Source organism: Branchiostoma floridae, chromosome 2, assembly GCF_000003815.2.
Source record: "Branchiostoma floridae strain S238N-H82 chromosome 2, Bfl_VNyyK, whole genome shotgun sequence".
In the NCBI taxonomy this organism is placed as follows: Eukaryota; Metazoa; Chordata; class Leptocardii; order Amphioxiformes; family Branchiostomatidae; genus Branchiostoma; species Branchiostoma floridae.
The window spans coordinates 18637859-18650834 of NC_049980.1; the positions used below are offsets into that span (position 1 = coordinate 18637859).

The following is a 12976-nucleotide window of genomic DNA, read 5'->3' on the forward strand; positions in this document are numbered from 1 at the left end:
ATGTGTTTTAAAAACATTTCTTCTTTTGCTGCTCTCTCTCTCAAACACAAGCAATTTTGAAGAAGTTGAGGTAAGTAGACGTCTTCACCTAGTCTGACAGTTCTCTAATGTCTTCTTAACAAGCTCTATGAGATCTGTGCCGCCATGGTAACCGGGCTATTAGGGAGAATATGACGTCTATAGAAAGGCATGTGACGTGGTAACTGGCGCAGATGATGAAAAGATAGTCGGACATAAGCTGTACACCTGTCAAGCTGAATAAAACACCAAACATGCTAAATAGAATCATCTACCGCAGTAACATAAGCAGTAAATAACAAGCAATCCAACAAATTATTGACAAGGAGCTATGGTTTTAAGGCACAACATGGCAGGTTATATGGTTTGAGTCGTCAAGCTGGTGAAAGTTTAGTCATACTAGTATTCTCGCTCGAACCTGAATTCTGAGAACAAATTTTCTCGATTTCCCATACTTGTATTCAAGGTGTGATGACATATCTTTTACTGACGAACAAAAATGTCATATTTTTTCCCAACAGACGGAAGGTCCGTTCCAGACAATGGGTTTCCAGGATGGCTAAGGTGTTGCATTAATTTGTTTTGCAACTGCATGCATATGCTCTGTGTAATAACATGAACAGCATGTGACTCTTTTTTCAAAGCATGAGCACGTCCAAGAGAAGTCAAGCATGTTAATAACAACGACAGATTCCACAAGCACGTTCATCTGCAGTTTTTGATGGGAACTTTCCTACGACATTTTCAAGATGTCACATGGATTTCAAATTTCGGTTTTCGTTACGGAAAATGACATCTTATGAAAGCTATCAAAATTGGCTACAAAACATCAAGAAGGCTACAGGTGAACGTCATATCTACACTTTCTTCAAGGTTTTCTGGGTCTACTTTCACTTAATATATAACTCACCATACAAGATGAATCAAGGTCCCTTCAAGCAACTCGGCCGTTTGGCCTTCTTCGCCTCGGCATTTTTCGGGTCAATCCTGTTCCTAGTTGCATGGTCAATATTCAGGGTGCGCTAGGGAGAAGTTGGTGTTTCACGAGATATACTGATATCTAACAAAAATACTTTTCCTCTGTTTGCTACAGGACGGGGCACCGGCGCAACAAACAGGGACCGCATCAGAGTTTACCCTCGAAAGTGGGGATCAAACCAAGCAGAATCCTCCGCTAAACGATGCGGGAGACTCTGGAGAAATTGAGACGGAAAAGCCACGCACAAGCACCAATGACACCCCTATGGGCAGTAAAGAATATCCGACGGCCGTTATGAAACTAGAGGAGGGTAAGACGGTCTACGTTCCCGACGGTGATATTCAGGAGGAGAAAGGGAAGGGCGAGGACAGCAACAAGCTTGGCAAAGTGGACGGAAAGGTTAGTGATGAAGCGGGTGACATTCCAAGTGCCCGTCTTGGTAGCGAGGCTGCTAGTGAAGGATCTGAGCCTCAGTGCGTGGACAGGACCCCGGAATCTTCCGGAGGAGAGGTAGTTCTTAAAGTTTCGTCGTGATGAATTCCAGTATTGCACGTCATGAACCCGTGGTCGCGTGTCGTGTTGATTGCTGAGCCTGCGTGTCTCGATGTTTGTTGACTGTAACGGCTGTTAATTGATAAAAATGGAATAAAAGAAAACAAATGCGTTCTGTAACAATTTTCTCTTCTTCCTGTCTACTAACTGTTTCTTTCCTCCAGTTTTTCCTACTAACACATTTATCAAACCCTATACGTATCATATCTCACCACATAAAAGATTGTACCAATGTTTCTGTACCTCACTATCGTATGCTTTCCATATCTCACCCTCTCTTTCTCCCCCTCTCTCTGACGTCCTTGCTTTTAAAACAACGAGGATGAATACTCAAACCTTTTTCTGCAACTACCACTTGACCCATAGTTATAAAGCACCATTTCACGCTCTAGTAGGATGCAAGATGAGGATGCAGATGTCACGTACCAAAAGGTTGTATATCGTCATTTTTAGCACGGTTGACATCTGGGTCAGCATTTATAGATAATTTTTCGGAACTATGAATTGCCCTGAAGAGCTCGGGTGGTCAGTGCCAGATCATTGTCCTTAATCTATGACGCTTTTACGACAAACGACGTGTAATTTTAAGATCGTGCTTTGGAATGCAATGCTTTCCTAGATGACCTAGTTATATGATATCTAAAGGAGTGCGTGTTTTTCAAACTTTCAAACTTTTCAACCTTTATCTTCATTTCCCACTCAGTCGGAGCAACTCAGTCAGAAAAAATCAAAACAACTAACTTTAAATTTTCTTCCCAGAAATCGGCTCTTCTCCCAAAATGCTCTCTTGCATAGATTGTTTGTAATTCAAGCAAACTAAGTTCGCATACAGTGGAACATTGCCTGTATGTGCTTACGTGGCATAAGAATACATTGGAGTATGTGCGAAAAAAAAACGTTTGGAGTTTCTCCAAGAGGTTCATTATCTATCAAACCGTAAGGAAATGAACTGAATGTATCATTTATCTACTTTATTCTCGATTCTACTTCAGTCAGACACATCAAACAACATTTTTAAGAGGGCTGAACCATGAGATTGTCGTTTTATGGCAAGGACGCTTTTGGCGTCTGCAATGGAGTTTGTATAATGATACAATATCTTAAGTGAAGGCATACCAGGAGGATGTCTCAATTTTTCGTGGCGTAGGGAAGTAACAAACGGGTACGACAAAGCCTAGTACGCAGATGACTTCTCTCCTTTCTCAGCATATTTGACAACAGATGATGTGGCGAGAGACCACCAACATCCTTTCACAGCCTGTCACGTTTTGTCACCAGAGATTTAGGTATGGGTTGGTCCCCAAAAGGTGCTATGTACGAATGGCGCCCACGCGGCTCCCGCCCAACCTGTAAGTCGCTATGTTCTGTCCACAGCACCCTAGCTGTCTCTGTCGTGGGTGCAAGAAATGTTTGTTCTCGTGCAGTAGACGTTCTTTTTTCTTCTTACTTTTTCAGCTTCTTTGTCCTTCATTACATCTGAGAGAGACGTCGAGGCACAACAGAACATAAGGAGAGAACATTGCGCGTGCTCAGAACCTAGCGGTTGATAACTGTGAGCGCAATGTAGTACACAATCATGTTCTCTCCAAATGCCTCTGGTGTGCAAGTACACATGTACTGTAAGGGCCAGCTCACAGTTCCTAGTGCGCACATGTAGTCGTACTGCAATGTCGCCTAGGTCAAAATTCAAGATCATTTTGAGTTCAAGACCCCTCTTATGTACACGATTTTGTAAGGTTATGCTGCCTTTGTTTCACATTCGAAATTCCATGGCACCCAAAAGAACTTCTGCTGATCAACAGAAGGCAAAGTCACCTTCGACGTTTGTTTTCTTCTGAAAGGATCCTAACCTCTGACCAAGGAGCCTGATAAAAGCTCCTTGCTCTGACCTAACCCACAGTCCCCTGCAACGCTGAGACTGTGAGGTGGCTTATCACTTGTGCCTAAGGTTGTGTAGCTTTGTCTGAGCATCTCTGGCGTCTCCCACATTCCCTCTATTATAGCACACAGGCCTTTCGTGTACATCGTATACGTTATCCCTGTCTCGCACGTCCAGCTTCAGTACGGGTAGTTACAGATACCATCAACAGCGCATGGAAGAGCTCTAGTTCTTTAGGGTGTAGTCTCAGAGTGTCTAGTAATTATAGCTGTGGTGTGGCGTGATGTTACACTCAATGGATCTTGTGTGTACGTGTGCGACAGGTTGGTTCGGCACTGTGACGCACAGTTATGACTACTTTTTTTCCAGATCTCCTCTTCTGCGGTTGAGGTCGAACCAAAGGTGGAGGACGGACCTTTCAACAAGTTGTCAGTAATCGAGGAAAAAGTGCCAAGATCATCATCTCCGACCATCCGAGTTACAGGTACGGTACTTATGGGGCTTTGCGGTTGTTTTGTGTGGATTTTCAGAGGCAATACAGTACGCTTTGACTCATAAGCGCCCCCTACCTGTTTGTCACAAATGTACAGGTATTCTGGTTCGCATTCTGCATTCCCTTGTGAAAGAACGCCCTCTGTTGATCATAGTTGGCACCATTGGCGAAATGGTCAAAATGAGCATTTTGGAAAATTGCTTGAGTTGCCTAGTCGGTCTCTGTTCGTATCATACGTCCAAAACAATACCCTTTTAGTCAAGGGTAGCGTTTCTGCCACCAGAATTGCTGAAGAATTTTAATAACCTCCGGTGTAACATACTGAAACGTTTATGACAGTAGCCATTGTGCTTTCGTTGCAGAACCATCGCCTGTTTTATACACGGAACCATCTCGCTTCGATCGGCTGAAGAAAGGTTTCATGGACAGGTGCTGTGCTTGGACCTGCTGTCCCTGTTGGGGCAAGTTCCAGGGTGTCATGCACGTCATCGCCATGGACCCACTCTTCGAACTGTTCATCACGCTGTGCATCATTGTCAACACGGCTTTCCTCACCATCGACCACCACGGCATGAGTGAAGATCTGCAGAACACATTGACTGTCGGCAACCTGGTACATACGAGTCACAAACAGCCTAATGGCAACTCTTTACCCTGTGATCTTGTGTCTAATGTATGTAACATGTAAGAATCCACATTAGAATTTGGATCCCCTGTGACTTTCGTTGGTTGTCATGTCTCGTGTTCTGGACATACTATGGTAATTAATGTTAGAGAGTAATTTTTGTATTCATGAAGAATGTAAAAATTTTGGGATTCCAGCAGCTTTTCCTTGAAGTGCAGTGGCGCTTTGCAGCAAACATTGATACAGGTGATGATGACTTCATAAATTACAATTGATCTTACCGACAGGTGTTTACTGGTATCTTCGGCGCGGAAGCTCTCATGAAAATGATCGCTCTTGGCAAGAACTACTTCAAGGATAGGTGGAACGTCTTCGACTTTGTAGTGGTGATGGTCAGCCTTCTGGAGTTGGCACTGGTCAACGTCAAGGGTTTGTCCGTCCTCAGGACCTTCCGATTGGTAAGATTAGAGAAAATTCAAACCTTATGGAGAATAATCTTTCAACTGTAAATTCCAACACAGTCACAGAGAATCAAATTGTCCACTGTACGACACCAGTCAAGGAATGAATCTACTTCTTCCATGACGTTCTTTTATACTGCTTGAAGACTCGTTGATCAGTGCATTGAATGTAGCAGATAGTTTGTGGCATCCCCGGCTGCTATCTAGGAATGTAATGTATAGATATTGATGTGTACATGTAATTGTAAGTGCATGTAATATTTCCATTCTTCAGCACAAAACAAATTCTATGATTGTTCAGAAATATTATTTCAGAAATGTAGAAACACATATGTCCAGATTCCATGCATAAACTGTTGTTGTTTCGTCAATGACAGAGTTCCCATTCTTATTGCAGCTGCGAGTTTTCAAGCTGGCACGCTCCTGGCCGACCATGAAAATGTTGCTGTCAATCATTGGCAGCTCGCTAGGGGCGCTTGCAAACTTGACAGTGGTGCTCGTCATCATTGTGTACATTCTGGCTGTGCTGGGCATGCAACTCTTTGGAGAACAGTACAGGTGGGTAGGAATCATCTTATAGCAAATCGCAACGGTCTAAAAAACAATGTTTGTATTTATTTATCTAGAGTACTCTATCTTTCTATGGTAAATTGAATGTTGATACCGGGTCTTGTAGGAATTGCGAATGGTAAAACTATTTTCCAACATATACCTTCGCATTTTTTTGCTAGATAGAACAAGCATTGGATCATCAGTTGCTCAAAGTTTCTGACTTTCCCGGCGTCTCTGTTTAGGGATGGACGTATCCTATTCATAGTAATTCGTTAGTAACACAAAGTTAGCTGTTATTGTTCAAAATACGTTGACTACCTACCTATGTGCGAAGTGATACATGCATCAATTTACCATGATTCTGACTATTTGTGTTCCAGGACATTCTACGCTGGGAACATGCCTCGCTACACATTTGTGGACTTCTTCCACTCCTTCATGATGATATTCCGCGTGCTGTGTGGCGAGTGGATAGAGCCGCTGTGGGAGTGTATGCAGGCGGCCGGGTCAGGCTGCATACCGATGTTCCTCGTCACTCTCACGTTGGGAAACTTTATGGTGAGAAGTATTCCTAGTTGACATCAGGTTATGAAGTCTGGATAACCTGCTATTGTCGATGCCTCGAGGGCGGGGGTCCTTTCATGGCAGATGCAAGAGTACAGATGATGATTACAAAGTAAAACATGACACATAAATGTTCTTTTTCTCACTGGCCAGTTGTGATACAAATATTTGTGCTCAACAATTCTTGCAAGTTATCAGATGGATGCTTTGTTTAATCGATTTGAGAAGTGGTAGTAGTGATATAGCTGGAGTAGTAACAGCTGTGCTTGTAGTAGTAGTAGTAGTAGTAGTAGTAGTAGTAATAGTATTTGTAATAGTAGTTGTATATCATCTTGTACTAGTAGAAGAAATTGTAGTAGTAGTTGCTGCACTCGCACAGTTAACCACACAAATGAATCGGTCGTTCCGTCTTATGTATCAGATGATCAATGATGACATCTGTCGTTTTTAGGTTCTCAACCTTTTCCTGGCCCTGTTGTTGAACTCTTTCGGCGCCGACACGTTGAGCAACCACGAGCAGAACCAGACGGGAAATAGTAACAAGATCATGGCTGGGCTTAACAGGCTTCGGGCTGTTCTAGCTTTCAAGCGGCAGAAGTCACCAAAAGTCCGACCCCGGCAGGACGGCAAAGAAGAAAGTAACAGCAATGCAGAAAGCGAAGGAGGTAAACTAATCACCCCTTCCCATGCTCGAGTCAATAAAAACTTAAGTGTAGTAATTAGAACAAAGCATGTACCTACTTTCGAAAAGTTTCAAAGACTTTTATCCAATGTTTTCCAAATTTTCGACCGTGTCCCTTGGCCTTCGTTAGTAATTTGACTTTCCTAACGCGCACTGGTGGTCGGGACTTGTGACGTCAGGAGTAGGTCAGTCGTTGCCAAGGAGTCGACACCTGCTGCCGTCGATGACGCTAAGATATTGGTAAAATTTCCCTACAGGTGGCAAACTTGCTGTCATAAGCAACGGGTCCGGTCCGTCCATAGAAATGCACGCTATGGAGGAGGGCCGGAACAAAAGTCCTAACAACATCAAGAGCATCACAAGCCTGTCAACCAACCAAGATCCTCCTAGCAAGAAGAGTTCTCCCAGGCGCCTCGCTCCACTGGACAGCAGGGCATTAGTGGACGAGCCACCTATTACTCCAACGGTACGACTTGAAACAGCCTAGTCTAAATGTCGTAAAGTGTTGTTGCTTTGTCAGGCGTTTGTGGTATTGTTAGAGTTCTACTTATGTTTGTTTTTTAATTTTAATGACGGGCACTTAACACACCTCACGTGATATTCGATTGCGGTCGTGTCAACCGCATTAACTAGCATGGTATCCTTCCACTACTTTATCAGAAAGATCATTCACATAGACATTTGCCTTTTTGCATTCGAAAATATCAGTATATGATATGCCCTACCATATGCCCTGCTATATGCTCTTTCCCCCTTGGAACCTTTCCTCGATTATGCACGAACGATGCTACCATGCCATACAGCCCACTTACTCCAAACAAGAGACTTTCTATTCAGAATTTTTTCACGCCAGCATATCTTGCTTGTAAGTTCCAGACTTGATCCCTTTTTGCTTTTCTAAAGCACGTAGATCTGTTTTCTGTACGTTTAATGTGTGTTTCTGCATTCGTATTGTTTCTTCGTACGTCCCGTTTGTGTTTTCCCTTCACAGGCAACCTTGCGCTTGCTGCTCTCACCACCTTCCCTTCTTGCCAACCAAACGTCTTTGAGTTTACCTATGTTTGACCGTCCTTTAGCAGGTTGTTCAACATACGGAGCGTGCTTTCCAGGCCCAGCGAGAAGCCTTCAGCAGGTTTGAGGAAACGATGTACCAGAACCACGGCAGCAGTGTCGCACTCGACTCCCCCCGCAGCGTCAGCCACGCCGGGTCCCGAGCCCCCAGCCCTGGGGCCCGATCAACCTCCAACAGCCCTCGACCAAAATCGGCCAACTCCCAGGTGTCATCTGCACTGGTGGCATCTCCAAAAGAAGACAATGAGGATAAAGAGCAAGAGATGGACGAAGAGGGAAAACCGAAGGTGACCTTCGAGGAGACAGACAAAGAGCCAGAAGACTGCTTCCCGGAATGCTGCATCCAGAACTGCTGTATGCGTTGCTCGTGTTACAGCAGGTTCACGACCAGCAAGCACAGTGATCTGTGGGCCGCTGTACGGAAGTTCAACTTCAAGATTGTCAACCACAAGGTCTTCGAAGGGTTTATCCTTCTCATCATCATGGGCAGCAGTCTCTGTCTGGTAAGTTTCACATGATGCCATTGTTGTGTCCGCCGCCATGTTGGTGTCACTATTTGCATTTCAGTGAATTACGCTCAACTGTTTTCGGGCATTCAGAGATCTTCTGACTCTGATCTGAGATATGTCTAAAGCTAAAGATAGAGGATTTTTGTGTAAGCTTCAGATGTAATCCGCTTAAGTACAAATATGACACCAAAATGGCAGACATCACCTGCCTGCTTAATTGCTATAAAAGTGAGTGACAACAGAGGCCTCTTCCCTCTATCGTTTAGGAGTTACATGCCATTACTGTTGCTTTTTGAGCTTTTACAAGTTTATTTTACCTCCATTGAAAATAGCGTGCCTGTTCGTTCACGTGTGTGTGTTCCTGGATCGATATTTGTGGACAGCATTATTTAAGAACCTCTGTTATGGATTATGATGGTATGTGGATAGGTCTTGGGATGACAAAGGTCCAGGTCGATTTTTGAGTCCCCTGGTGTCCCACCATGATACTACAGTAGAACGTCTACATTTTGTATATTTTGCCCTTGACATTCTATGTTTAGCACTACCTCATTGTGAGAACACTAAGGCATGCATATTCTTATTTCCTAAACCAGATCTTTGAGGACATCTACTTGCCGACCAAGCCACAACTGAAAGCGGTACTGTACTACTTGGACATCACGTTTGTCGTCATCTTCACAGTAGAGATGATACTGAAATGGCTGGGTGTCGGCTTCAAACGATACTTCGGTAGCGTCTGGTGCTGGCTTGACTTCGTCATTGTTGTGGTAAGAAAAATGAACATATTACGTCATAAACATAGCTTGAAAGTTCATCTGCGTTAGTAGAATTCATACTGTAGCAGGAAGGGAACTATAACTTCCAATATCAAAGGAAAATTTGACGTTTCGGTACTACTTTTTGTCAAGGAATGAGTTATTCAACCGCCTCTACGATGTCAATTTATGCTGACGGAATGCGTGGCTCGATGAGCAGTGGATCAAAAGTTGCAAAAGGTTTATGGCGTTCACCCCTTCTGTCAAAGTATCTACATTCGTAATAGCATCGCATCATGATGTTCCTTACCGAAAATACACGTATACATTTAAGAAGTTTGTGTATCACGACAGAAGATTAGATTTACATTTCTCCAAACCTATTCTTTGACGACCGATTTACGAAATCGTTGCCCCTGCAGATCTCGCTGGTCAGCATCGGAGCAGCCACTGCCGGTATCGACAACCTCTCGGCTTTCCGAGCACTGCGGACCCTCCGAGCACTGCGACCCTTACGGGCCATCTCACGATGGGAGGGTATGCGGGTACGTGATGTTTCTCCTCCTTTTTTAGAACCATGGTTTCATGACCTTTGCCAGAAAAAAGTTATGTCCACGGTAGCGTCTGTGGTTGAACAGTAGAACTCAAGAGATGGAGATGGATTCGATCGGCGATGAAGGTAAGACATCCAGGTAAGATACGTTAAAAAGCAGATGGATTGTTGAAACATGTTGTTAGGTATTCTGTTGGCGAACAAATTATTAGAGTTTCGGCCTCCAATCGGCTTTCTTCGGAACTGCATTTTTTGTGTTGCAGACTTTAAATACCATGATAATGTTAACCTGACCACCGCTATTAAGTGGATCAGTCCCAACTGTACGATCTGCACTCCTTCTAGTCTATCCGGACATGGGGTTTCTTGTCACAACAACTCCTGTTTCACACTCTCACGATAGCATGGATTACTAGTAGTACGCCAAATAAACAGAACATCCGATCCGACTCTTTCCGTTATAAATGTCCCAAGTCGCAAGTTTTCCTGTTTTGATCAAAGTAGACTCACGTCATTGCCAAGGTCAAAAACATATGGCAGCACTTGTTCCGGTATTTAAACGACCGTTGGCCTGTGTCATACCATACCATTACCGTACCAGACAAACAATGGGATATGGAAAATTCCTAATAACAAGTCGTCGAAATGTCAACATGTTTATCTCTAATTCATAATGGCAACCTCACCAGGTTGAATTTTACAGTCTTAAAAGAAGACCTTTCATATTTAGGAAGTTAAAGTCTTGATGTGGCCCATGGGAAGCACGGAGTCGCAAATTTCGCCTGACAAACCCGGAAGAATCGAAAACGATGTGTAAACTTTTTTCCGAATCACTCCAAGTTCTTCAATTCCTACCAGGCGGGTGACATGACTTTCGTGAGCTCCACTGTATTCCTCTAAAGGACTAGTTACGAACCTGTACAAGGGACCATCGCGGCTGTCCAAAGGAACTTAGGAAGTGGCTTTTCAAATACCTCATTAAAGTTGACTGGGTCGGCCTTGCGGTGACCTCGTGTCTAGCTTGTTTACCGGTCGCTCGATGCTCATCAATATGAAGAACGACAGTCGTGATTAGGAGACGCTTGTTTGTCGCCAGTTGTCCGTGTGGCCTCCTCGGGTTACTCTCCAAAATTAATCACGAAAACTCATTAACGTGGCATTTACCCAACTCTGAGCAGTGCCCGGACCAGGCTTTAAAGTTGAAAAGATCTACATGTATTTGTGCACTTCAAGTGCCCGTATGTTTCACGAGTAAACACGTGAAGTCTTGACAGGCATTTGAGAGAAAACTTCTGTCTGTCTTCTGGAACATGGAGTGTACCTTTGGCCTGTTCGGGCAATAAAATGTCCCGTAACTTGATTATGCTTTCGAGCTCAGATATGGTCCAAAGCTGTTGGGAAATGTTTTTATTAATTGTCATCACGAATGAGCATCTGATCTGGTGCAAATAATCCTATGAATATTTTATCTACTCCAACTCTGCTCAGTAGCTGACAATGATGGAAATCTCAGAAAAGGTACTTCTCGCTGGTATACGTATGTGGATGTTTAGTGTGACTGGTTCATACATATCGCACCAGTTGATGATGCGTGCCCTCTCTTATCTTGGAAAGACTGGAGAACAACTGACGATGTTGACTTTGGATTCGTGCCCACTTATCCATCACTACGTAGCTATGAGAACGGAAGATATCATGCTCCCGGTGTTTTATTCCATGGTAGGAGGGAAAATTGGTTTTCAAAGTGTTTGAATTCGCAGTTGAAACAATTCTGTAGTACAGTAGAAATACATTAGGAACACACATTAACGGTATATGCTGTAGAGAAGTCAAAGCGCAAGAATGAAGCTTCCACGAAAAGATCAAGATTTACAGGATACTATATCCAGCGGTGTCGCTGATGCATAAGTACGAGTTCGACATTGCGGCATATTTTCCTTTTTTCAGTAAATACTTGGCATCTAGGAAACCGAAGCATGTCAAAATCCTATTATATTAGAGTAATAGCTGAAAAGTTAAGTCAATCAAAATTATATCCTGACTGCAAATCCTGAGGAGGAAGTTAACCGGACTTGACGTAGATGACGTCAGTTCCAACTGGCGGGGCGTCCTGTGGATGTGACCTGTCACCTGCCGCTGCCAAGACAAACTGTTGTGATAGCTTGCATCGTTGTTTTGCGGAACTAGCTTCACATGTACTTCAAAAGTCGGTCCACAGGCCAGCAGGTTTATCTGATCTCATTTTACACTGTTGTGAAAGAGATCATAGGTCAAAACGTGAAGTGGACTTTGATAAAACCATGTTTCTAAAGTTCCATAATTCAAAATTCCTTCATTGCGTCATCGCAGGGTTGTGACAGAACCAACAAGGGTCTAAGACAAATCAAAATGTTGTACGACACATGCACGGCGATCGTACGGCGAGCGTGACCGAGCCCTTCCAGCAATCGTTCGACGGGATTCCAAGATGATAACATTTCAGTTAACTGGTCACCGAAGGGGTAATGACACGTGTTGTTGGGGTCGGGAGGAAACACCGACATTCTACATCAGCGGGGCTGTGAAAAGAGGACGACGGTTTGCTGTTTCACTGTGTTGACGTCTTCAGGAACACCTGTTTATTTTTCCCATGAGAACTACGCCATGGCAAACAAACAGTGAAACGTTAGCCATCCTCTCGGGTGTTCCACCTTGCTTTGTTCCTGTGCACCTGAATTCAACAGCGCCGGTCATAAAACTTCTTCAGTGTATAGGCGGGTTGGCACTCTTATTTTTAGGCATCGGGCCCTACCGCCGTAAACAGGTTTTCTTGCAGCATGAGAAAGTTGTTTGAGGAGAAAGCCTCAGGACTATCGGTACCAAACATTGAAAGGAAATCAGTCAGTGGCACGCAAAGGTCACAGCGACGGGGCACCTGCAGACCGGAAAGCAGCAAGCTCAACTCACATCAGGCTGCAGACGACCATCACAATAATCAAAGCAGACTTACTTTCTGATGGGGACCAAAATATGTTTGCTGCAGTTTAGAAAATATCTATGAATATTCACAGCAACTTATAATCAAGTGGATATAAATATGGAAACAATGCGATGATTTAGAATGGATTCCATATCTAACATATCTTCACATTTTAAATACATATACATGTAATCATGTATCAGATCTTAAGATGGTATTTTAGATGTCAAAATGTGTTCACAAACATTGAGCACGTATTTGAGAGGAGAGAGGTTATTGACTTCGCTCTCCAATAACACCGGAACTGAAGGTGTGTCTTCC

The 12976-nt window shown here is 43.6% G+C and overlaps 1 protein-coding gene and 1 long non-coding RNA gene across 2 annotated transcripts in view; one reads left to right on the top strand and one right to left on the bottom strand.

The window, feature by feature from the left end:
* LOC118407736 (sodium channel protein type 4 subunit alpha B-like) overlaps positions 1-12976 on the top strand; it is a gene marked incomplete in the record, with an annotated part of 58292 nt that overhangs the window by 35148 nt on the left and 10168 nt on the right. Inside the window, 13 exon segments of the mRNA XM_035808256.1 lie at positions 63-70; positions 540-582; positions 1112-1396; positions 3798-3912; positions 4284-4534; positions 4834-5004; positions 5405-5565; positions 5940-6117; positions 6575-6788; positions 7063-7271; positions 7882-8379; positions 8982-9155; positions 9566-9688. Coding sequence (XP_035664149.1) covers positions 63-70; positions 540-582; positions 1112-1396; positions 3798-3912; positions 4284-4534; positions 4834-5004; positions 5405-5565; positions 5940-6117; positions 6575-6788; positions 7063-7271; positions 7882-8379; positions 8982-9155; positions 9566-9688 — 2430 coding nt within the window.
* LOC118407780 overlaps positions 5016-12976 on the bottom strand; it is a 35415-nt gene continuing 27454 nt past the window's right edge. The window contains exon 4 of the long non-coding RNA XR_004830191.1: positions 5016-5210. This is a non-coding gene — a long non-coding RNA (uncharacterized LOC118407780). The remainder of the gene's footprint in view (positions 5211-12976) is intronic.